The following is a 26,057-nucleotide window of genomic DNA, read 5'->3' as shown; positions in this document are numbered from 1 at the left end:
CCATGACCCACAGCAGGCCCACTGTGGGCCCTCTCTCTCCCCTCACACGTGTGCTCTGAGGAGGGTCAGAGCCCTGTGGGGGCCGGGCCAGCAGCATCAAGGATAGGGCACAGTCCTCCTGGTTCGCTCTCAAAGACCTCAACCTCCACTGAGTCTGAGCTCCTGAAGAGGCCCATATAGACCATGCCAAGAAGGGCACAATGGAAGTGGATAGAGTCCAACATACGTCCTACAAGTACAGAGGAATACAATCCCTCCCCAGATGGGAAAGTGGGTTTGTCACCAGCATCAGACACCAGCAGAGAGACAGCTCTTCCCCCAGGAGGCTGAAAATATTTGGCATGGGCCATCAGATCCTCAAAAGGTTATACAGTGGAACCATTGAGAGCATCTTAGCTGGCTGCATCACCGCTTGGTATGGCAACTTTTTGGCATCCGACCGCAAAGCGATACAGAGGGTAGTGCGTACGGCCCAGTACATCACTGGGGCCGAGTTCTCTGCCATCCAGGACCTCTATACATGGCGGTGTCAGAGGAAGGCCCTAAAAATTGTTAAAGACTTCAGCCATCCAAGTCATAGACTGTTCTCTCTGCTACCGCACGGCAAGCGGTACTGATGCACCAAGCCTGGATCCAACAGGACCTTGAACAGCTTCTACCCCCAAGCCATAAGACTGCTAAATAGTTAGTTAAATAGTTAACCAAATAGCTACCCGGACTATCTGCATTGACTAACGTTTTTGACTCATCACATACATACGCTGCTGCTACTGTTTACTATCTATCACTTTATTCCTAGTTATATGTACATACTGTATCTACCTCAATTACATCGTACCCCTGCACATCGACTCGATACTGGTACCACTTGTATATAGCCAAGTTATCTTTACTCATTCTGTATCTATTATAAATTTTATTATTACGTGTTTTACTTTTCTATTATTGCTCTACTTTCTTTCTCTCTGCATTGTTGGGAAGGGCCTGTAAGTAAGCATTTCACTGTTAGTCCACACCTGTTGTTTACGAAGCATTTTTGATGAATATAATTTGATTTGATTTGATTGGACCAAAACATACATACTTGGTAAATCAAGATGTATTTAATGTATCAACATTTGACTGCTAAATGTTTTGTTTTGCTTCAATTACCGTGGGATGATGAGGCTGTGTTACCATGGTGCCTGATGACCTGGGAGCTCCCAGCAGGGTGATTCAACGATCCTGTTGCTCAGCACAGATGTAGAGTGACACAAGGATGGCCAGAGACATGCTGTTATTGTGACTTAGTAATGAGTTCAACCAACAGAGATCCAGCATGGATCACCAAGTCTAGTGCCATGTGCCACCTAATGTCAGAATAGAGAACTGATAAAAAGTGGTTTGTGAAACTATGGGGACACCTAGTGGTTAAAGCTCTTACTGTCTGGGTATCGACGCAAATGCTGTTTTGAGCATCCTCTCACCCAACCCAATAATTGTTATCTCAATTGAAAAATAGAAGAGCTTAATTTACTTTTTAGTGATACAGCTACCACATGCAGCATTTTCATGAGTGTCAATAGCCAAAGCTCATTGTGTGAATGTTACATGTTGATTGATGTTCTTCTTTCTTAGTGTGTAATCTGCAGAAATGTTTTTGGTCATACTATACATCAATTCCCTCCCTTTGCTTCTCTGTGTTGCTGCTTCAACAAACGGCAAAATAAAAGCATACCTGTTGGTTTGGAGCTGTAGTGTAGATTCCTGTTGCAGTACAGTGAACCAATCAGAGGGTGGGAGAGTGAGGCTGTGGAATGGAATGGTAATGAAGCTGAGACAGGTCACAGCTGGATAGAAACAGAGAGCTGCTAGGTGGCATGATAGCTACATTAAACAGGTTCTGACCACAGGGCATGACGTCTGGATTACAGAACCATGAAATGTCTGCTCCCCATCACAGCTGAGATACCACACTTGGTGATTTTTTTTTCTGGGGGGGGTGTAGTTTGAGTGATTGATATTACCGCATAAACACTCCCTCTCTCTGTAACACATCACAACATATCCATCAAAACACTACCGATCTCTATCTATCTATTTGTCTATCTACAGTGAGGGAAAAAAGCATTTGATCCCCTGCTGATTTTGTACGTTTGCCCACTGACAAAGACATGATCAGTCTATAATTTTAATGGTAGGTTTATTTGAACAGTGAGAGACAGAATAACAACAACAAAATCCAGAAAAACGCATGTCAAAAATGTTATAAATTGATTTGCATTTTAATGAGGGAAATAAGTATTTGACCCCTCTGCAAAACATTACTTAGTACTTGGTGGCAAAACCCTTGTTGGCAACCACAGAGGTCAGACGTTTCTTGTAGTTGGCCACCAGGTTTGCACACATCTCAGGAGGGATTCTGTCCCACTCCTCTTTGCAGATCTTCTCCAAGTCATTAAGGTTTCGAGCCTGACGTTTGGCAACTTGAACCTTCAGCTCCCTCCACAGATTTTCTATGGGATTAAGGTCTGGAGACTGGCTAGGCCACTCCAGGACCTTAATGTGCCACTCCTTTGTTGCCTTGGCTGTGTGTTTTGGGTCATTGTCATGCTGGAATACCCATCCACGACCCATTTTCAATGCCCTGGTTGAGGGAAGGAGATTCTCACCCAAGATTTGACGGTACATGGCCCCGTCCATCGTCCCGTTGATGCGGTGAAGTTGTCCTGTCCCCTTAGCAGAAAAACACCCCCAAAGCATAATGTTTCCACCTCCATGTTTGACGGTGGGGATGGTGTTCTTGGGGTCATAGGCAGCATTCCTCCTCCTCCAAACACGGCGAGTTGAGTTGATGCCAAAGAGCTCGATTTTGGTCTCATCTGAACACTTTCACCCAGTTCTCCTCTGAATCATTCAGATGTTCATTGGCAAACTTCAGACGGCCCTGTATATGTGCTTTCTTGAGCAGGGGGACCTTGAGGGCGCTGCAGGATTTCAGTCCTTCACGGCGTAGTGTGTTACCAATTGTTTTCTTGGTGACTATGGTCCCAGCTGCCTTGAGATCATTGACAAGATCCTCCCGTGTAGTTCTGGGCTGATTCCTCACCGGTCACATGATCATTGCAACTCCACGAGGTGAGATCTTGCATGGAGCCCCAGGCCAAGCGAGATTGACAGTTCTTTTGTGTTTCTTCCATTTGCGAATAATCGCACCAACTGTTGTTACCTTCTCACCAAGCTGCTTGGCGATGGCCCATTCCAGCCTTGTGTAGGTCCACAATCTTGTCCCTGACATCCTTGGAGTGCTCTTTGGTCTTGGCCATGGTGGAGAGTTTGGAATCTGATTGATTGATTGCTTCTGTGGACAGGTGTCTTTTATACAGGTAACAAGCTGAGATTAGGAGCACTCCCTTTAAGAGTGTGCTCCTAATCTCAGCTCTTTACCTGTATAAAAGACACCTGGGAGCCAGAAGTCTTTATGATTGAGAGGGGGTCAAATACTTATTTCCCTCATTAAAATGCAAATCAATTTATAACATTTTTGACATAGTGTTTTTCTGGATTTTGTTGTTGTTATTCTGTCTCTCACTGTTCAAATAAACCTACCATTAAAATTATAGACTGATCATTTATTTGTCAGTGGGCAAACGTACAAAATCAGCAGGGGATCAAATACTTTTTTCCCTCACTGTATCTATCTTAGCCCATATTATTGCAGCAGTCCGTCAGTCACAAACACGTCGGACTGTGTGTGGGTGGATGGGGATGTAACCAGGTCATTGTGGTTCAGACTTTTATGATTTGATAGATTAGACATAATCAACATAACCTTGCTGTCCTTATTACTGGACTCTGAGTGTTTCATTGTGTTTCTCTTTGGGGTCACTGTTGTCGTACAGCAGCGTGTTTTCCCTCCAAGGTGGCTCTCTTGAGGTGAGTGAAGGTCTGAAAGGTCAAGGGGGAACGGGAGGAGGACTGTGATAGAGGGGACACTGTGGAGGAAGAGGGGGAGTGGAAGGATAATGGAGATGGAGGTGGTGGTGGTGGTGGTGGGGGCGGACAGGCCTGCATCTGAGAATGACATTTGAAGGGAAGTGAGGAGCGAGAGAGAGAGTGAGTGCCTGCAAACAGACGTCTGCTGTTTCCTTTTGTAAGCCTTGAAACTGAGTGACAAGAGCAGGGGGGTAGAGCTAGAGTGAGAAAAGCAAAATAAAGAGACAGAGAAGCGAGAGAACATGTAGACAAGACTGACAGAGACGGAATCTTTCAGTCTGGAAGAAATCTAAATTAACCCTGGCATTTAGAGCTAAACACAAAGGACAGTTTTTTCCCCCAGAAGATTTCTAATCAATGTTTTTCTTGGTGTCTAGTGCTGCTATATGTTTGTGAGTCCATTTAGGTTTCCATTTAGAAAAAGACTCATGCAACATGAAGAGCAACATGTTGATGTCATAAGGGCAAGTCCACTACAAAGAAGGAAACATATTTTCTAAGGAGCACAGAATGTTATAAGAGCTAGTGAATCATATTCAAATACAATCTTTATTTATAGACAGCTTAATCTGAACGGTACAATAAACAGCAGCACAATCCATTACAATTGAAGGACAAGTAGTTCACATTTACAATATAACAAATAGAGGACTAATACTCTTTTCTTCAGGGATATGTTTCATAATCTGAAGAGATATACACATCCAATTAGCAATCATCAATGAGCACAGATGTGGTCACATAGGCTGCGTTTACACAGGCAGCCTAATTCTGATATTTTTTTCTATTTTTTTTACTGTTTTTATTGGTCTTTTGACTAATCAAATCAGCTCTGAAAAAGAGCTGATGTGAAAAGATCTGATGTGATTGGTCAAAAGACCAATTAGTGGAATAAAATATCAGAATTGGGCTGCCTGTGTAAACGCAGCCATATGTGACACTACTCCTTGTGTTGACTTACAAAGCCTGGCTGCAGATGGCTTTTCCTTGCAATGTTTCATCCTTGTGCTACTTCGCCATAAACTCAGAAACGGTAGTGAGTATTCATTTTTTTAACAATTGATCCACCCACATGATTCAACTGAATACATATCAATTTGAAATTAGTTTTTGATTCAGAGTTAGAGATCTACTATAACAAAGATAATATAACAAAGATAACATTCATAGAGCTCTTTAGAAAACAAAACAATAATTATAGGGTAAGCTATTTCTCACATTTCTCAGATAGGACCCTTGGATTTTTCATACTTTTTAACTCCATTGGGAAAGGGTACGTAAGTATGCATTTCACGGTAAAGTCTACACCTGTTGTATTTGGCGCATGTGACAAATAACATTTGATTTGATTTGGTAAACAGAGGCATAAAAATACAGCAGAGACAGAACATTCGTATTCCAATTTAAAAAGTCAAGCCTTACTGTGTTTTTTTCAGCATTACATTTTCAGTGCACGTACAAGAGGATTTGAAAACTGTAAACATTGTAAACATACGGTAGTACAACAAGTACAAAAGCACATGTGGCAAAGACATGGTCAGAATACACCAATACACCAGACCAGTGCTGACAGCTTCACTCCTCTTCCATGGATTTCTCAATCTCCTTTAGCTTCCTCACAAACTCCTGAGCCTCTCCGTCTCCTGTCCGTGCGTCCAGAATCCTCATGATTGGCTTCTCTGTATGGAGAGAGCACACAGAGACATAAGTGCATCCATCCAACGCCTGCCACAATTACCTTTAGATTGAACGGGTCGCTAGGTTGGATTACAGAAGTAATAGGAAACCCTTCCCAGACTTAACACACTCTGCTCCCTGGGGGCCTGTTCCCTCTCAGTGAGGAGTAGAGGGGTGGTGTTATGTACTGTAGTCTATCCGGCGGACCGTCCTACCAGGGTTGGGGTCAATTCCTTTCAATTCAGTAAATTCAGGAAGTAAAGTGAAATTACAATTCAAATTTTCCTCAATTATTTTCAATGAGGAACATTTGGAATTAGAATTCCGGTTTACTTAATGAATTGAATGAATTTAAATCGAATTGACCCTAACCCTGCTCCCTACCGCTGGGTTTGCTCCGGGCCAGGTGCAGAATGGTCGGCTGGATGGTCTTTCCGGCCGCTGAGGCGTTGGGTCTCCCTGGCCAACAGAAGTCACTGAGCGGGGCCAAGGCCTCCCCGGCAAAATCGTTGGTGGACAGCCAATCATAATCCATCACAGTAAAAGTCAGACAGGCAAACCTGTGCCTGTACTGCTCTGGGCTGACATGGCTGTGGGACAGCAGATAGAAGAAAATGAGTCAAACAGAAGTCTACATCTCCATGTTAGCTTTTCAATCTAGATGCTGTCAAGAGGGAACTATCATATCATCCGCCAATCACAATACAACATTTCCTTCTCTGTTAGTGCATACAGAAGGCGGGTTAGACACTCACAAATAGAAGAGCTCATCAAATACTGGGTGCAGGGTCTTGAGCTTCACTTGGGTGCGCTGGCTCTTGGCCATGGGGAAGAGGTGGTGGGGACAGAGCTCCACGATGACAAAGGGGTCACTCAGGCCTGTGTGGCACCAAAGAGAGAGAGAGAGAGAGAGAGAGAGAGAGAGAGAGAGAGAGAGAGAGAGAGAGAGAGAGAGAGAGAGAGGAGAGAGAGAGAGAGAGAGAGAGAGAGAGAGAGAGAGAGAGAGAGAGAGGAGAGAGAGAGAGAGAGAGAGAGAGAGAGAGAGAGAGAGAGAGAGGGGAGAGAGAGAGAGAGAGAGAGAGAGAGAGAGAGAGAGAGAGAGAGGGGAGAGAGAGAGAGAGAGAGAGAGAGAAAAAAAAAAAAAAGAAAAAAAAAAAAAAAAAAAAAAAAGAAAAAAAAAAAAAAAAAAAAAAAAAAAAAAGAAAAAAAAAAAAAAAAAAAAGAGAGAGAGAGAGAGAGAGAGAGAGAGAGAGAGAGAGAGAGAGAGAGAGAGAGAGAGAGAGAGAGAGAGAGAGAGAGAGAGAGAGAGGGAGAGAGAGAGAGAGAGAGAGAGAGAGAGAGAGACTCATACAGAAGATTGGATTGGCAGTCTTTCTGCATATGGAGCTGCATGCCAATGGAACTCTGATATTTACCATTGGCGTCCAGGGCAATGAGATCAGCAGCATGCAGGATCTCCACAGTGAGCCTCTGCTCAGAAGCATCATAGTAACACTTCACACTGATGCGGCCAAAGCTTGTGTGCTTCAGTGTTCTCTGAAAGGCAGATCCATATTATAAAGCATATATAAACAGATGATTGATTGGATTGGATTTGTATACATCCATTCAGTATGATGAATCCTGGACATGCCTGTAAAGTTGTTCTAGTGTTCTAAAATAAACCGTTCTTATAGAATACAGTTAGCGACCACATTAACATTAAAGAGATCAAGAAAAATAACATGTGTGATCTTTCAGCTCCTAATCAACACTCCCCCACTACACTAGCCTGGGGCAGCCCAGCAGGCTGCAGACTACCTGCTGAGAGATCTTCTCCAGGAAGTACTGCTCGATCAGCTCAAAGGACGAACACTTGTTCAGCCTCAGCTCCTCGTCAAGAGCCTATAGGAACAGCAGTGGGGAGGAGGGTCATCAGGAACCAGCTACCATGGTCAGGCTTTAAGTAGCTAAATGGTACATAAACCGTTGGTGCTCTGACCTTGTAGTCTGCATGGTTCTTCAGATCTTCTATGGCAAGTCCCTCTCCCTCAGCATAGAAGAACTGCACCAGGGCCTGAAAGGAGCATTGTGGTGGGGAAGGTTTCAGTTTTCAGGGTACATGGTCTGATACTCTGCTCTGTTCGACTGGCATGACTAGCTAATTAGCGGTGGTAACTATAATTAACGCCTTTGGTTGGAGCATATGTCAGAGGATATTAGCAGACCGGTATGTATCCTCGCTAACAGCGTGAAGCCCCCGGTAGGAGAAGGAGATCACCATGGAACACACCACATGTTCTACCCACGCAACTTTGCATTTTCCTGACTTTTTATCCAAATCTGTCATGTGTCCCTTGCCAGCTCTATGCTCCATTAGAATACAGGAACTGTCACACATTGCCATTCTAGTGGGGACTCTCCTCAGCAGGGACTGAGCAGCCAAGAGACCTGATGAATATCAGTGGTATGGAAATTATACCACACAAGTAATTAGCAAGGATACAGTAGCTGAAGATGAGCAAGAGGGGGAAATATGGTCCCTACTGTATTCTCCCTGTCTCTGGGGTCAACTACGAGAGGGAGGGAGGGAGGAAGGGAGGGAGAGAGGGAGACCACTGACCTCCACGGTGTACTGGAAGCGGTTGTAGAACTCCACCTGGACTCCCATGTTTTCCGCCACCGTGTCTAGGATCATTCTGAGGAGCAGCTCCCACATGCCGAGGAGAACTCTGTGCAGAACACAGGAGAACACAGTTAGACAACAACCCGGCTTATCCAGCACCACATACTAAAGACATGCAACACCCACACACCAATGTTTATCATGACAGTCTAAACAATACCCTACAAACAGCAATTACCTAGTCAATGGACTATCCCGCTGTATGTCATGTGATCATAATGGCTAGATAATGACCAGCACTACAGCATAACGTGTCAGAGGGGTATCATTATTGTGTGCATGTCTAAGATGCTCATCTAGATAAAGATGTGACACAGCATGTAATTACCTAGCCAGATTCTCTTTCACCAGAGACTCGCTGAGGATGACTAAAGTGTCGTGTAAGTACTTCATGAGGGGGGACACGGCCTGAAACAGAACAATGTCACAGAACAGTGTCCCATCTTAGGGGGAAGCCTATTGGAAAAATGTCTTAAAACCCAGTAAGGACAAAGAAAGAAAGCAGAGAGGTCGCTGCTACGTAACAGAAGCAGAGCACAGTGTACTGTTCAGTCTTACATCATCGTTGTTGATGGAGTCAGGGGACAGGCTGATGTGCTGAAGGTACCTCTTCAGCTCTGAAAGCATCTAGACAAAACACACAATATCACAATGCACCGGTTTGCCTCTCTGTTCAAGGCAATGTGACCAGGCAAGACCCAATTTGAGTATTATGTAACCAGGCTTGGGTTCACATAGTATTTGTTTTCTTAGAAATACTTTAGCTGTGCTAGATTAAGGTTGCCTGACGCAATGGAACCAATGGAATAGTCCCAAATGTGAAAACCCCGACCGTCTTGCACTCCAAGCAAGCTCCATCAAACGCCCAAAGGCATTTGAAAGAAAACAAATACTATTTGAACCAAGGTCTGTATCATTTATGTAACCCATTCTCATGAAAACTGATATTGACGTGCATGACTGGTTACTAAGTATGACCGACAGAGAGGACGGTTCAGTGAGATGGCGGGACCTTGTCTGTGAGGTGGGTGATGAGGCGCTTGGCCTCCCTCTGTAGGTCCACATCCACGTTGTAGAGCTGTCCATTCAGGGCCTTGTTGACCTGCTCCTTTCCCTCCGCCCCGCAAGACTCCTCCATGGCCTGCTCCACGCCCTGCCAGTCAAGGTCCCGAGGCAGGTGGCCCAGGAACACACGCACATGCTCTGTGTTGTTCAGGGCGATGCACAGCTAGCCCACACCAAGACCCAGGAAGTACATTAGCAGAGGGAAGAAGAGAAAGCCAGAGGAAAGGTCGAGAAGGGTTGAAGAAGACAAAGAGGACGAAAAAGAGGCAGGGCTAAAAAAAAGAGGCAGGTATGGAATTGGGGGAGGGAGTAAATGATTGACAATGAAAAGAGGCAGGACGGTAAGTAAACCAAACATATTACACTGCGGACAACCCGCTGAGGTCTTTGCGTTGCCAGGGAAAGAACACTCGCTGACATTTACTTCCCACGTCATCCTGAAGCCCCCCTTCCTTCCTGCCTTCCCACAGGCGTTACCTGCACTGTAAGGCTCTTGATGTCTCGACCCGGCTGGCTCCTCTCAATCTTGCGCTTTATCATCTCTGAGTAACACACAGCCTCACTGCAGAAATTCTGCAACACAGACAACATCTCACTCCCCATCATCATTGAGAGTAAAACCCTCAATTAGCATTCTCTGGTTGTTTGTGATTGTGGCTTGCCACCTGTAGAGCTTTTCACTCTGTCTCTGAATGTGTAGTGTGTGTGAAAGGGTGCACTTGTGTGTGTGTGTGCGTGCGTTGGGCGTGTGTTTATGTGTGTGTGGCGGTGGCACTCACGTCTGTCAGGCGGGTGACAAAGATGAAGGCCCCTGCAGAGTCTGGCCAGGCCAGCTGGTTCCAGAACACCCGCACCTGGCTGAAACATGCTGTCACATCCACCGCCGAGGAGCTGTGTTTGGCCTGCTGTACTGGCTCCAGCTGTTCAGTACACACACACACACACACACACACACACACACACACATTCTGTGAGAAACAACTTACAGAAAGTCATACACATGTACTGTATTAGAAATACACTGACACACACGTACAGTACACCGAAACTATCTCATATTCAGAGTACATTAAATAGAAACATCATGGTGGGTTACAGATTATCAATTGGTTCTGCTGTAGAAGTGTAATGGATATCCTGATTGCCGTATGTTCCATGTTTTCCCAGATTGCTTTTCATAGAAAAGCAATCTCTACAGACACTTCCATAAAATGCCTTTCTCACCTGGTCCATGTCTACTGCTCTGCGGATCCTGTCACAAGACTTGTCATGGACTATCTGCAGCCACTTGTGGATAGACGTCTTGAACAAGTTGTGATAGCCAGTCAAGGCCAGCATCTTAGCGTCCCTGAGAGAAGAATACTCATTAACCACCTGACATTTAGCTAATCTACTGAATGTTCAAGCATATGGAGAGGAAGTTCAATGCAAGATCAAATCACCAAGCAATAATGATGTCTAATCAATCTCTCTGTTTTCTAAAAGTTCAATGCAACCAAGCTGAACATCCACCATCCTACAGTCTGACCGGGTAACAGGGTGTTGACAAACTCACTTAAGAGGGAGAAACTCTCTGAAGCGTTTGAGTATTTTCAGAGACATGTAGAGCTCTAACAGAGCCTCCCCCATGGTCTGAGTTAGCCTGGAGCTCTCCTGCTCTAGAGTGCCACACACCCTCTCCATGGCAACGCTCACGTCGTCCGCGACCTGGGGGAGCACAGGGGTCAGTCACCCCATCTCAGAGGTCAAGGGTCAACGGTGAGGATACATGCATGCTGAACATACAGGAACACTATATGCATCAGTATACTGTGTATCATCAAATGTCATGTATGGATAAAGATGTTGGCAGGTCCTATCCCTTTTGGTTTCAAAGGAATTCTCACCAGTTTCTCCAACTGTCTATACGTGATGCTAAAGAAATCCACTTTCACCGCACTGGGGGATTAAAAAAGACAATACAAAGAAAATGATTCACTTGCTATTTGGCATAATCAACATGATTCTACTTAAAAGTCAAGTTGATTGACACAATAAACTGCAGGGACTGTTTGTGTACCTGTAGAAGAGCTTGTTGTAGACGTTCTGTCCCCTCTGTACATCTGCACACACTGCATCCACCACCTGGACCAGTCTCCTCAGCTGCTCCTCCAGAGCCTATAGCACCATCACACAACAGCTCACACACCAACACACAACCCCGACAGGCCCATAATGTGTTATGACTTTGTGTGTCAGCAAGTCTTATGATGTCAACTTACCCCCTCCTCTGGTTTGAATTGTGAAATTGTGCTCTCGTACCACTCCGCTGTACCTTTCTGTTGAAATCAAAGATTGCAGTCATTCAAATTAGTCAGGCAACAGCGCTAACACGAACAGGTCTTCCTTATATTTATGTTGTACCTTGACAATAGTGGCAATTTCCAAATGCAGTTCATTTCGAAGGGGACACGCAGTCTTGAAGGCCGGCATGGTCTGCATGTGTCCTACACCCCTGAGTCACAAACACAAAGGGAGAGAAACATGGGCATGTTATTGTAGCCCAACCACTCATTACTGAGTAAAAGACAAAAGGCACAATGCAAGGTGCTTTGTGGATAATCAAAATGATTGTTGGACACAAATGTTCCAAATGATTGCTGGAACAGACCATCCTGACTGGCCTAACCTGTCATTTCTGTCAGCCTTTTTACGCTAAGGTGACTGACAGCAAGAATGATTTGTATGTGTTTGAGTATATGTTTTTATGTGTGTTGTCAGTGTCCTATGAGATCTCTGTAGGAGTGTCAATCATTGGGCAGACTGAAATCTTATTGGAAAAGGCCCTACAGGATCTCCATTCATCTGGTCTGTGCGACACAGTACTGTGCCCCGTGGGGCTGCTCACAGAGAAAGAGCATAGCAACATGAGCCTCAAGAAACACAGCTGCTTTTATTGGCATAATCACCACCATTCAAGTAGAAACCCCGCCCGATAGGCTTATGACTTAGTCACCCTGCCCTCCTATTGGATTGACTGTTCTAAGTACTATGGTTCTATGGTCTGTGCTTCTATTCTAGTGACTTAGTTGAGTGTTTGGGCTGGTATGACAGCGCTGGCGAGTGTTTGATGCAGTGTTGTGGTGAGAGGGGGGAGTCACAGGCGGCTGGCGGCACCTTAATTGGGGAGCACGGGCTCCTAGTAATGGCTGGAACGGAATGAATGGAATGGTACACATTTTCCATATGGTTTAATGTCATTCCATTCACTCCATTCCAGCCATTACTATGAGCCTTCCTCCCCTCACCAGCCTCCTGTGGTATGTGTTTACCTCAGCATGAGCTCGCAGCGTGTGACGGCGGCTGGACTGGCGCAGGGGAACACCTGGCGCATGTTCTTCATCAGACACAGACAGTGGTCCGTGTACAGCCTGAAGCTGTCCGACAGCTGCCGCTCCTGAACACAGGAAGTACATCATCATCACATCATTCAACCTCACAATGATCGATCTAGCCAATAACAGCACATTCAGACAGACTTCTAGGCTTCAGTCTAGTCAATCAAAAACAGTTTCTAGAAAAACTACCGCACCGAAACAACCAGGTTTTGATTGAATAACAGACCCCTAGGTTATAGGATAATGGATGTTGAGTGGTGAGTTAATGAGGTGTCCTAATGTCAGATGAAAGGTGATTGTGAGCCAGAGGGGAGCTGTGAGGAGACAGTAGGCTTACCAGGTCTCCCTGCACAGCTTGGGGATCCCATTCTGCATCGATGGTCCTCAGGAGCTGCAGCAGCAGGGTATAGCACATCCTCTGGGACCGGTGGTGGCTGCTGTAGCACTGCCAGCGACTGCAGACGAGAGCATTATATACTACTATACATCTACCGTACATGACCATGAGCTCTAATTGGAGATGAATGGTTTCAGACCTAAAAGGACTAGGAAGGAAAAGGTGCAACTCTCACTCATAATTAAAAAACTTGGTACTTTATTGGCACAGGCTTCTCCAGCTTGGCTTGGCATAACTTCGATTTTTTAAATTTTGACCACAGCAATACCTTTGGCATATGATCTACATTGAAGTGTTACTATTGTAGCTACTTACATGATAGCCTGTTGCAGGGGTGAGAGGTCAGTTTGCACAGCATGATGGGACAGCACAGTCCATGCTGGAGGAGTCACCTGCCCATTCCAGTTATAAGGCTCTTTCTGGAGAGAAAAACAAGATTATTTACATGAATATCATAAGGAAGCCATCCATAGCCATTTCTGTCATTTTACTTGATAATAGAATGCACTGTATAGTAGAGTTTCACCTGAATATGAGCATGCTCATACTCCAGAATCTGACTCAGCATCTTCTTGTGAATGACTTCTTTTGATTCCCTCTTACTCAGGGTTGTGTCTCTCTGGGGAACAAAATGAAATGATCAAGTGACTTGGGTGGACTAGACAGGTACTGTGGAAAAGAGAGACTGTAGTAGCTACCTGGGTTGTGAAGAGCCTCAGAATCAGGTGACATTCTCCCTGGACCTTGGAGGCACTGGACCGGGGCTCCAGCTTAAACCACTTGTCATATCCCATCACAGGAATCTCCTACAGGTGAACAACAGACAGGCTAGACCAGGGATGGGCAATTTGATGATGGTGGGGACCACAAAAAGTCTGAACTTATCATGAGGGGCAGCAGTTGCTCGCTGGTCTGCGTGCCCACATCCAGTTTTACAGCTAATTTCCTGCAATTCTACACATTCTGCCATGGAGTGGAGAGAAACGTTAGACGTTTTTAATATGATATCTGAGTGAGACTGATAAAACGTTTAAATAGCTGGCTGCTAAACTAGCTTAGCAATCCCCAAAAAAATTTGCTGACCTGGGCTAATTGACTGACTATCAGTGACTGACATTGCAAGAGAAAAACTGCTGATGCACAGCCACATTTCAAAATTTAACCTTGTTATTCTACTATTCTAACTCTCAACAGTAAGTTGAGACCCCAACTGAGTTCCTAATATAAATATAGATTTTCTATATTGATCCAAGGGCCTGTCTAGCCCATGGCCTAGACACTAAGCCAGGAAAAAAGGAGGTGCTGCCTTAAATAATAGTGGATTTCTTTAGAGGTAGAGGCGCGACACTCTCTCCATTATAAAACTATAATTTATTCTAAATCCATTAAAACCAAGTGAAGTTCCGGTCTGATGAAGGTGTAGACCAAAACGTCACACTGTTTTTGATGGATTTACAATTAATTCAATTTTTATAACGGGTGTTGCGCCTCTCTAATAGACAGTGAGCCAGGAACCAAGTTTGGTGGAGTATAATTAATAACTGTTAGTTAATACTTATAATAGCTAATAGATACGTATGTTAGAATAAACTGCATCAAGTAAAATGTATTACTACTGTATCGAATAAGAAACAATACCAGTTGGGAAGTTCAAGCACTGTAACTTTAAAGACTTACATTCAGTGGAATGTTGATGCAGCCCAGGAAGTCATCAGCATTGTCCTCAGATGATCCTGATGACGACGTCCCATTGGACCGCACCGATTTGGCAATCTGCTTAAAATACCTGGTGGGATAAGGTACTGATGAATACATGAAATATAACACAGAGCAATCGACCAGCATCTCAATGACCTGACAGTCAAGACCTCCATTCACTATACCGTATTAAAGGGCCTATTTCACCGACTTTATACTCAGCAAATAAAAGCCTGTTCTACCTGCCCATTCCTCTAAGTCCACTGACTTCATTCAGTTTTTTGCAAGCCTCTGCAACAGAGACATCATCGTCATGGTCCCTGAGAAGAAGAGCAAAGGTTAGTAGGACAGTTGGATCACTTTGGCATGCAGAATCCTGAAACGATTTCAGGAATCTGGAATTTGGACAGGAAGTGGAAAGGCCCAAACTGTGTTTAACCTTACCATATGTCCATATGCAGTAGATCACTGTGGACATCATCAATGTCACTATTTGAAGAAAGAAAATATCATCACTTGGCATTGTGTAAACAAACATTGTTACCGTTAGGCACTGAGACACATACAAATGTCAAGCAATCTGCCAACAACTTCCAGAATCGGTGTACTGTCAGTACTGTACTTACAAAACAAAGTGCTCGTTCCAGACTGGGTTGAGAGTCTCTGGCTTGACCTCAGTCACCTGGATGCACGTGGCTGCTAGAACATCCTTGATACTGGACCTCTTCTCCAGCTTCTCCTTCCTCTTCCTGAAGCTGAACTTCCTCTCCTTCTTCTCATCTGTTTCCCGGGGGCTCTGGCCCAGGAGGATTCCCAGCATGCAATAGGGGTCGCTGTACCCTACCCAGACCCGGGGGTAGATGGCACAGTAAGGGTTAAACTAATATAGCGACACACTGAGATTGTACTCTTAGAATGACGGTGATGTACAGGAATCAAAAGCAATTTGTCTGCTGGTAATAGCAGACTGTGTCCTTTTAGACAAAGTGACGTCCAGTGTAGTCTAAAGTGGACAGTGATGTGATGATGGTTATAGTGTATTGGTAGAAACACATAATACCTGGAACAGTCCAGTGGATCATGAGGGGTTTTTCTATTTCTTCCAGACAGAAATAACAACGTGGCTCACTCAATATAGTTGATATGAAAATGTTCTAATCTTATTTCAATAGCAAACAATTGCATTCATTGTCAATGGGGAGTTGGAGTTGGCATATGGAAACGATTACATTTCATATCCATGCACAGAAAACAAATGCTGCTTCCCATCGATAGCAGTAAATTAACACAAACACCCCTTACCATTTGCATCCTTTGCCATTAGATTTTTCCCTTTCATGACAGACACTCTCAGGGTGAAACTTGCTCTCTGCAAAACAAAGTGCACAAAATAACAGTAGTACACAAGCTAAGAGTCATGAATTATTATAAACTGGGTGGTTCGATCCCTGAATGCTGATTGGCTGAAAGCTGTGGTATATTAGACCGTATACCACAGGTATGACAAAACATTTATTTGTACTGCTCTAATTACGTTGGTAACCAGTTTATAATAGCAATAAGGCACCTCGGGGGTTTGTGATATATGGCTAATATACCACGGCTAAGGGCTGTATCCAGGCACTCCACGGTGCTTCGTGCATAAGAACAGCCCTTAACCGTGGTATATTGCCCATATACCACACCCCCTCTGGCCTTATAGCTTAAGTGAGACATCTCGCTGAAACAATCCATAAGCACGCTGCATTCCAAAATTGGGACTTGAACAGAGTACACAGAGTGCACTTTGAAAACAAAAGCTAGTCGTTGTACTTAACCCGACAAATGCACTATTTAACTCGACAAATGCACTTTCACAGTGGTAAACAAAATACCAGCAATCACTGCAGTGAGACCTGAGTCTGTCAAGAGAGAATAATCAATGTGTGTTTTCTTTGTCTGGTGTATTGCCGGCGAGAAGCAGAGATCATTGTAGGAAGGAACATTTAAATGGCACAATATGTTCCTCTCCGCCCACAACCTTTCAAGGAGTCTAGCAGAAGAGCCCAGCATCTCTTTCAATCTGACATTTGAAAGGTTGCTGGTAGTCAAGGGCATCATACAAAGTGGGCTTTCAGAGATCATTACGTCTCCTGGTGCACAGTGAGCCTCACTATGGCTATCAATACACTCCATCAGCTGAGTCTCTCCGGGTACATAGGGCTGTTAGTGTTTTCCATGCATTTTACTTTAACCTTGTGAATGCAACGTGCTATACACTTCCTAATATTGAGTTGCATCCCCCCCAGAACAGCCTCAATTTGTCGGGGCATGGACTCTACAAGGTGTCAAAGAGTTCCACAGGGATGCTGGCCCATGTTGACGCCAATGCTTCCCACAGTTGTGTCAAGTTGGCTGGATGTCTTGATACACATGGCAAACTGTTGAGCATGAAAAACCCAGCAGCGTTTCAGTTCTTGACACAAACCAGTGTGCCTGACTGGCACCTACTACCATACCCCGTTCAAAGGCACTGAAATATTTTGTCTTGCCCATTCACCCTCTGAATGGCACACACACACAATTCATGTCTCAATTGTCTCAAGGCTTCGAAATCCTTCTTTAACCTGTCTCTTCCCCTTCATCTAAACTGATTGAAGTGGATTTAACAAGTGGCATCAATAAGGGATCATAGCTTTCACCTGGATTCACCTGGTCAGTCTATGTCATGGAAAGAGCAGTTTTGTACCCTCAGTGTATATCTATATACAAAAGAAAGGCACATTATATGGTGCAGACTTGAAGATCCTCACAGTGACAAGTCAGTGGTGCTATCTTGTTCATACAGTTTACATGGCGTGTGTCTGCGGGTGGGAGATACAGTAAGAGACAGGAGAGGAGACAGGAGACGGAAATTGACAAGATGGAAGTGGAACAAAGCATCTCACCTTGGATTCTTGGACTCTCTGCAGAATGATGTCATGTTCCTCCTGACCCATATCAAATACCTAGGAGAGAGGATAGAGGGGTGACAGTGGAAAAGGTCACTCTTTGCAAGAGAGCCTCATAGGTCTGTGAGCATATTTGCAATACACATTCAACTATACTCCTACCTGCATTTTGACCTGTACGCTTTAGAAATCACAGCATAACTTCAAAACAATAATACAATGATGATAAGCCTTACATCCCTTTCCAATGATTTGCGTTCTCATAAGCCCGATCCAAGATGGCTGTACAGGTTCAATCTCACTATCTTCAAAGGACAAAGAGAACCAGGGGTCACTTCAAAGCATGGGGACATGTGCCCCGGTCCACCACCTCAAGCAGAGACCGACAGAGGAAGCAAGGATGCAGCTTTGGAGTGACAGCGTCTGAATGGATGTAATATCACAGCTGAACATCAATACTCAGTGGGCTTTGATGTTTAATCAGGTCTGAGCCAAAGCACATCTGCTCAATCCTCTACAGACGTCTCAAAGCAAGAATGGCTCTCTACCGCCAGACTGAACCTCTAGGATCAGTTGGTGAGGAGGGGGATTAGAGAAGGGGTTTACAACAGGATTCACATGACAAGACAATCTGATTTCTGCTGTAATTTTCTAGAACAGCAATTATTACAGCTTAATTGGCTCTTTCTGGTCTTGTCTATTTTATTAGTCAGTATTTTAAGTGGAAAAGACAGCACACTAGTGTACGGTCATACAGTACCAGTCAAAGGTTTGGACACACCAACTCATTCAAGGGTTTTTCTTTATTTTTACTATGTTTTACATTGTAGAATAATAGTGAAGACATCAAAACTATGAAATAACACATATGGAATCATGTGGTAACCAAAAAAGTGTTAAATAGCCTCCCTTTGCCTTGATGACAGCTTTGCACACTCTTGGCATTCTCTCACCAGCTTCACCTGGAATGCTTTTCCAACAGTCTTGAAGGAGTTTCCACATATGCTGAGCACTTGTTGGCTGCTTTTCCTTCACTCTGCCGTCCGACTCATCCCAAACCATCTCAATTGAGTTGAGGTCGGGAGATTGTGGAGGCCAGGTCATCTGATGCAGCACTCCATTACTCTCATTCTTGGTAAAATAGCCCTTACACAACCTGGAGGTGTGTTGGGTCATTGTCCTGTTGAAAAACAAATGATAGTCCCACTAAGCCCAAACCAGATGGGATGGCGTGTCACTGCAGAATGCTGTGGTAGCCGTGCTGGTTAAGTGTGCCTTGAATTGTAAATAAATCACAGACAGTGTCACCAGCAAAGCACCCCCACACCATAACACCTCCTCCTCCATGCTTTACGGTGGGAAATACACATGCGGCGATCATCCAGACCAAAATACAAATTTCCACCGGTCTAATGTCCATTGCTTGTGTTTCTTGGCCCAAGCAGGTCTCTTCTTCTTATTGGTGTCCTTTAGTAGTGGTTTCTTTGCAGCAATTCGACCATGAAGGCCTGATTCATTATATTACATTGGCATTTTAGTCATTTAGCAGACGCTCTTATCCAGAGCGACTTACAGTTAGTGAGTACACAGTCCCCTCTGAACAGTTGATGTTGAGATGTGTCTGTTACTTGAACTCTGTGAAGCAATTATTTGGGCTGCAATTTCTGAGGCTGGTAACTCTGATGAACATATCCTCTGCAGCAGAGGTAACTCTGGGTCTTCCATTCCTGTGGCGATCCTCATGAGAGCAACTTTCATCATAGCGTTTGATGGTTTTTGCGACTGCACCCACCCCCCCACCTTGTCACAACACAACTGATTAGCTCAAACGCATAAAGAAGGAAAAAAGACACACCTGTTAATTGAAATGCATTCCAGGTGACTACCTCATGAAACTGGTTGACATAATGCCAAGAGTGTGCAAAGCTGTCATCAAGGCAAATGGTGGCTATTTGAAGAATCTCAAATATAAAATATATTTTGATTTGAATAACACTTTTTTGGTTACTACATTATTCCATGTGTGTTATTTCATAGTTTTGATGTCTTCACGATTATTCTACAATGTAAAAAATTTTAAGAATAAAGAAAACCCCTTGAATGAGTAGGTGTGTCCAAACCCTTGACTGGTAGTGTACGTGCGTGTGTGGTTATGTGTGTTAGAGTAAGTGTTTGTTTGGTTTGTGTGTGAGAGTTTGGCCAGGTGGGCTGTTCAGTAAACTGATTTAGCCGATCAAAGGAGTGTGTGTACCTTCAGCAGATAGCTGAAGATGTCTCCTTCATTGGTGACGTACTCTGGCGAGGGCACTCCCACCCTGTTGACTACCGTGTAAACCGTCTCTTCATACAGGAGGTCCAGCTGGAAGAAAACAACCTCAGTGAATGCCTTAACCACAGTCTCATGCATCTTTCTTAAAGCAGCATCACTGCAAAATAAGAGCTAGGAAACATATCTCTGTCAATAGAATGATGTGATCTTACTGTAGCTAAGAATGTGGGAGGTTTAAGCAACAGTGTAGCTAGCTAAAGCCGTGTGAGGATAGAGGCAAACTGGGTTCAGGACACTGAATTCTAGTTGGGGAGCTAGATATGAGAAAAGGCCAATAACAAGTAAAATACCCCTCTATCGCTAGAGCTCAATGTTCTACCCTAGGGGGCCCAGACTACTCACCTCTCTCCTGTTGGACCTCTCTGGAACGAAGGCCTGGTCTACGTGCTCTGCTGGTGGTGCGGCCGTGTTACCTTCCCCTTCGCACTGCGGATACACACAGAGAGATAACCTCAAACCTCAGAGCCACACACTCTCCCTTAAGCAGGCTCCATCACCATGACTGCTTCCATAAGGCTTGGAAAGGGTTGTGAGGTTAAGTCACAATGAGCTGTTATCGCTGACCAAACACTTTCGCTTTCAATCGTGGCACACAATCAAACAGAGGCAATGACTGCATCATTGATTTTCTTTTTGTTCCCCTTTCACCACTTTAATATATGAAGAGGGTGGAAAACAAGTGCTCTCAGATAAACATCTTAATAGGGCCCCATTCAGTCCCAGTCTCTTTTCTCTTGCGTGGGAAGTGAGGGGGTAGAGAGCCACGGAGAGCAGCTTCTTGTGACAGCTGAGCCTCCAGCCTTTTGAGAGGCCTTCTCAACCTTGTCAGTCTGTCCCCTCACGCCATAGCCTTCTACTTGGTGTAACACAGAGTTAAGAACGTACTGTAAGCTCGCTCCACAGCTAGCTTGAAATGTACCAGATTGAGGGATCTAGTCGGTACCTTTTAGGTGGCTCAACCCATTGGAACGTTGTTAAGGAGAGCGGTCACATGTGTTACGAAGCAGAGGATCGCTGGTTCGAGCCCAATATGGGACAGCGGAGGAAGCTGTTAGCAGCACATTGACCCCCGTTACATATGCATAGCAGAGAGAGCTATATTTACATTTTAGTCATTTAGCAGACGCTCTTATCCAGAGCGAATTACAGGAGCAATTACGGTTAAGTGCCTTGCTCAAGGGCACATCGACAGATTTTTCACCTAGTCGGCTCAGGGATTAGAACCGGCGACCTTTCTATATAGTATGTATCTACACTGCTCAAAAAAATAAAGGGAACACTTAAACAACACAATGTAACTCCAAGTCAATCACACTTCTGTGAAATCAAACTGTCCACTTAGGAAGCAACACTGATTGACAATAAATGTCACATGCTTTTGTGCAAATGGAATAGACAACAGGTGGAAATTATAGGCAATTAGCAAGACACTCCCAATAAAGAAGTGGTTCTGCAGGTGGTGACCACAGACCACTTCTCAGTTCCTATGCTTCCTGGCTGATGTTTTGGTCACTTTTGAATGCTGGTGGTGCTTTCACTCTAGTGGTAGCATGAGACGGAGTCTACAACCCACACAAGTGGCTCAGGTAGTGCAGCTCATCCAGGATGGCACATCAATGCGAGCTGTGGCAAGAAGGTTTGCTGTGTCTGTCAGCGTAGTGTCCAGAGCATGGAGGTGCTACCAGGAGACAGGCCAGTACATCAGGAGACGTGGAGGAGGCCGTAGGAGGGCAACAACCCAGCAGCAGGACCGCTACCTCTGCCTTTGTGCAAGGAGGAGCAGGAGGAGCACTGCCAGAGCCCTGCAAAATGACCTCCAGCAGGCCACAAATGTGCATGTGTCTGCTCAAACGGTCAGAAACAGACTCCATGAGGGTGGTATGAGGGCCCGACGTCCACAGGGGGGTTGTGCTTACAGCCCAACACCGTGCAGGACGTTTGGCATTTGCCAGAGAACACCAAGATTGGCAAATTCGCCACTGGCGCCCTGTGCTCTTCACAGATGAAAGCAGGTTCACACTGAGCACATGTGACAGACGTGACAGAGTCTGGAGACGCCGTGGAGAACGTTCTGCTGCCTGCAACATCCTCCAGCATGACCGGTTTGGCGGTGGGTCAGTCATGGTGTGGGGTGGCATTTCTTTGGGGGACCGCACAGCCCTCCATGTGCTCGCCAGAGGTAGCCTGACTGCCATTAGGTACCGAGATGAGATCCTCAGACCTCTTGTGAGACCATATGCTGGTGCGGTTGGCCCTGGGTTCCTCCTAATGCAAGACAATGCTAGACCTCATGTGGCTGGAGTGTGTCAGCAGTTCCTGCAAGAGGAAGGCATTGATGCTATGGATGCCGTTCCCCAGACCTGAATCCAATTGAGCACATCTGGGACATCATGTCTCGCTCCATCCACCAACGCCACGTTGCACCACAGACTGTACAGGAGTTGGCGGATGCTTTAGTCCAGGTCTGGGAGGAGATCCCTCAGGAGACCATCCGCCACCTCATCAGGAGCATGCCCAGGCATTGTAGGGAGGTCATACAGGCACGTGGAGGCCACACACACTACTGAGCCTCATTTTGACTTGTTTTAAGGACATTACATGAAAGTTGGATCTGCCTGTAGTGTGGTTTTCCACTTTAATTTTGAGGGTGACTCCAAATCCAGACCTCCATGGGTTGATAAAATTGATTTCCATTGATAATTTTTGTGTGATTTTGTTGTCAGCACATTCAACTATGTAAAGAAAAAAGTATTTAATAAGATTATTTCATTCATTCAGATCTAGGATGTGTTGTTTAAGTGTTCCCTTTATTTTTTTTAGCAGTGTACTACCCAAGACCTTTCCTCTATAAATATATTTACATGCACAGCCCTGATTGGCAGATAGGATTGTCTGGTTTGGTGCGAGGAGCAGGTACGGGCCGTACCGGACTGGAGACACGCACCACAGGTTTTGTGCGAGGAGCAGGCACAACCCGTCCTGGCTGAATGCTCATTTTAGCCCGGCAAGAGCGGGGCGTGGGCACCAAGCGCACTGAGCTGTGAATGCGCACTGGAGATTCAGTGCGTATCACAGCATAACAGGGTGCCTGTATGGTCCCACGCTCCTTAACGCGAGTGTGGGGAGTTGGCTCTACTCTGAAACCTGGCTCCGCCAGCCTCTGCTCTAAGGACTGCATTCTCTTTTGCTGTAGTGTTAACTCCTCTCTCAGCTCCTCCTGTTGCCTAGCCAGCTCCTCTCTCCGTGCATCCACTGACTCCTTCTCCCTGTGGGCCTCCTGCAGCGCCTCTCTCTGAAGGGAGCTCTCCTGCTCTCTCTTAGCTAACAGCCCCCTTAAGATAGTTATCTCCTCTCACAGTGCTGAGCTGCATGTCTTGGAGGGCCTCTATAATAGCGGCCTCCTCTTCCTCCACAGTCAGCCCTTTCAGGGCCTCCTTCTGCTCTGTGTGCCCCACCCCAAAAAAATTATTGGGGCTGCCTCTCGTGCTTCCTTCGCGGTCGGCACCGTCGGCGTCGCCGTTGATCCTCCCTCGCTGTCTCCGTCTGCTCCCAAGGAAGGCGATCCATACCTGCCTGGATCTCCTCCCACGTCCATGATCCTTTTCCGTCTAATATCTCCTCCCATGTCCATGATGGTGGGATCTTCTGTCACGTTCGTTGTATAAAGGATCGGACCAAGGTGCAGCTTGGTATGCGTACATAGTCGTTTATTATTATAAACACCGACAAAATAACAAAATCCAACAGAACGTGAAGTTCAAGAGGCTAAACATCCAACAAGCCAAACAGAAACAAGATCCCACAACTAAAGGTAGGCAAAATGACTGCCTAAGTATGATCCCCAATCAGAGACAATGATCGACAGCTGCCTCTGATTGGGAACCACACCCGGCCAACATAGAAGTAGAATAAACTAGATTCTATCCAAATCACACCCTGACCTAACCAAACAGAGAATACAGGTGATCTCTAAGGTCAGGGCGTGACATGGTCATTGGTCAGAATAATCAGATCAGATGAACTCCAACACTAAAAGGGCATTATCATAATTTTAACAATTTCAGACTGTTAATTCGACCTCATAGTGTGGTTTTTGACTGCACTGCCCCTTTAAATAAACATAAGGAGGGTTAGGGTTTACCTCAGCCTGGGCAGCCCGCAGCAGATTCTCTTGTTTCTGGAGGATGCCATTCATACGCTCAAAGAACTCTCCATTCCCCTCAGACAGCCTGCAAAACATACACATGAATAACACTGTCAATTCAATTCTCATTTGACACATTCTGTTAAATATGACTTATGAACTTTCTGTTAAAAAGATTATAGAAACAAAACTGTCCTAAAGGGTCAATATAGAGAAACGCTTTCTTAACCCCTCAGTAAACACTGTTACTCACAGATGCTTCTGTCGTCCTTAGTAAATGTGGATGAGCATTATTATGCTTGGTTTCCATTTTGCAAAAGACTAAAGGAGACCTAATGCTGAGCTGTCAATCACAACCAGCAACACATACAGTAGAGTATCATGAACAAACTGTTACATTATATGTGATTCAGTATCCCTGATCTTTCACTAGACTAGACAGACACGGCTGGCCATGCTTTCCACCTGGCTACCCCTACCCTGGCCACCAGCTCTGCACCCCCCGCTTCTCCTTCACCCAAATTCAGATAGCTGATGTCCTGAAAGAGCTGCAAAATCTGGACCCTACAAATCAGCTGGGCTAGACAATCTGGACCCTTTCTTTCTAAAATTAGCCGCCGAAATTGTCGCAACCCCTATTACTAGCCTGTTCAACCTCTCTTTCGGATCGTCTGAGATCCCCAGAGATCTCAAAGGGGGTGACACTCTAGATCCAAACTGTTACAGACCTACAGTGGGGAAAAAAAGTATTTAGTCAGCCACCAATTGTGCAAGTTCTCCCACTTAAAAAGATGAGAGAGGCCTGTAATTTTCATCATAGGTACACGTCAACTATGACAGACAAATTGAGAATTTTTTTTCCAGAAAATCACATTGTAGGATTTTTAATGAATTTATTTGCAAATTATGGTGGAAAATAAGTATTTGGTCACCTACAAACAAGCAAGATTTCTGGCTCTCACAGACCTGTAACTTCTTCTTTAAGAGGCTCCTCTGTCCTCTACTCGTTACCTGTATGAATGGCACCTGTTTGAACTTGTTATCAGTATAAAAGACACCTGTCCACAACATCAAACAGTCACACTCCAAACTCCACTATGGCCAAGACCAAAGAGCTGTCAAAGGACACCAGAAACAAAATTGTAGACCTGCACCAGGCTGGGAAGACTGAATCTGCAATAGGTAAGCAGCTTGGTTTGAAGAAATCAACTGTGGGAGCAATTATTAGGAAATGGAAGACATACAAGAACACTGATAATCTCCCTCGATCTGGGGCTCCACGCAAGATCTCACCCCGTGGGGTCAAAATGATCACAAGAACGGTGAGCAAATATCCCAGAGCCACACGGGGGGACCTAGTGAATGACCTGCAGAGAGCTGGGACCAAAGTAACAAAGCCTACCATCAGTAACACACTACGCCGCTAGGGACTCAAATCCTGCAGTGCAAGACGTTTCCCCCTGCTTAAGGCAGTACATGTCCAGGCCCGTCTGAAGTTTGCTAGAGTGCATTTGGATGATCCAGAAGATCATTGGGAGAATGTCATATGGTCAGATGAAACCAAAATATAAATTTTTTGTAAAAACTCAACTCATCGTGTTTGGAGGACAAATAATGCTGAGTTGCATCCAAAGAACACCATACCTACTGTGGAGCATGGGGGTGGAAACATCATGCTTTGGGGCTGTTTTTCTGCAAAGGGACCAGGACGACTGATCCGTGTAAAGGAAAGAATGAATGGGGCCATGTATCGTGAGATTTTGAGTGAAAACCTCCTTCCATCAGCAAGGGCATTGAAGA

The 26,057-nt window shown here is 45.0% G+C and overlaps 1 protein-coding gene across 3 annotated transcripts in view; it reads right to left on the bottom strand.

The window, feature by feature from the left end:
* Positions 1–4,833: 4,833 nt before the first annotated feature.
* LOC121569116 (BAI1-associated protein 3) overlaps positions 4,834–26,057 on the bottom strand; it is a 36,964-nt gene continuing 15,740 nt past the window's right edge. For all 3 annotated transcript variants that reach the window (XM_041879769.2, XM_041879770.2, XM_041879768.2), the window contains 32 exons: positions 24,255–24,342; positions 20,456–20,539; positions 20,036–20,143; positions 17,782–17,841; positions 16,157–16,223; positions 15,481–15,694; positions 15,299–15,343; positions 15,097–15,174; positions 14,834–14,942; positions 13,855–13,962; positions 13,683–13,775; positions 13,472–13,575; positions 13,097–13,214; positions 12,694–12,818; positions 11,786–11,876; positions 11,644–11,700; positions 11,442–11,539; positions 11,269–11,320; positions 10,938–11,089; positions 10,607–10,730; positions 10,162–10,302; positions 9,860–9,955; positions 9,330–9,545; positions 8,876–8,944; positions 8,646–8,725; positions 8,255–8,363; positions 7,634–7,708; positions 7,453–7,536; positions 7,068–7,188; positions 6,408–6,531; positions 6,037–6,242; positions 4,834–5,654 (listed from right to left, as the gene is read on the bottom strand). In XM_041879769.2, coding sequence (XP_041735703.1) covers positions 5,551–5,654; positions 6,037–6,242; positions 6,408–6,531; positions 7,068–7,188; positions 7,453–7,536; positions 7,634–7,708; positions 8,255–8,363; positions 8,646–8,725; positions 8,876–8,944; positions 9,330–9,545; positions 9,860–9,955; positions 10,162–10,302; positions 10,607–10,730; positions 10,938–11,089; positions 11,269–11,320; positions 11,442–11,539; positions 11,644–11,700; positions 11,786–11,876; positions 12,694–12,818; positions 13,097–13,214; positions 13,472–13,575; positions 13,683–13,775; positions 13,855–13,962; positions 14,834–14,942; positions 15,097–15,174; positions 15,299–15,343; positions 15,481–15,694; positions 16,157–16,223; positions 17,782–17,841; positions 20,036–20,143; positions 20,456–20,539; positions 24,255–24,342 — 3,400 coding nt within the window. In that variant the 3' untranslated portion in view covers positions 4,834–5,550. The remainder of the gene's footprint in view (positions 5,655–6,036; positions 6,243–6,407; positions 6,532–7,067; positions 7,189–7,452; positions 7,537–7,633; positions 7,709–8,254; positions 8,364–8,645; positions 8,726–8,875; positions 8,945–9,329; positions 9,546–9,859; positions 9,956–10,161; positions 10,303–10,606; positions 10,731–10,937; positions 11,090–11,268; positions 11,321–11,441; positions 11,540–11,643; positions 11,701–11,785; positions 11,877–12,693; positions 12,819–13,096; positions 13,215–13,471; positions 13,576–13,682; positions 13,776–13,854; positions 13,963–14,833; positions 14,943–15,096; positions 15,175–15,298; positions 15,344–15,480; positions 15,695–16,156; positions 16,224–17,781; positions 17,842–20,035; positions 20,144–20,455; positions 20,540–24,254; positions 24,343–26,057) is intronic.

Source organism: Coregonus clupeaformis, chromosome 7 (assembly GCF_020615455.1).
Source record: "Coregonus clupeaformis isolate EN_2021a chromosome 7, ASM2061545v1, whole genome shotgun sequence".
In the NCBI taxonomy this organism is placed as follows: Eukaryota; Metazoa; Chordata; class Actinopteri; order Salmoniformes; family Salmonidae; genus Coregonus; species Coregonus clupeaformis.
The sequence above is the reverse complement of the archived record's forward strand: the minus strand, read 5'-3'. Positions and strand labels throughout refer to the sequence as shown.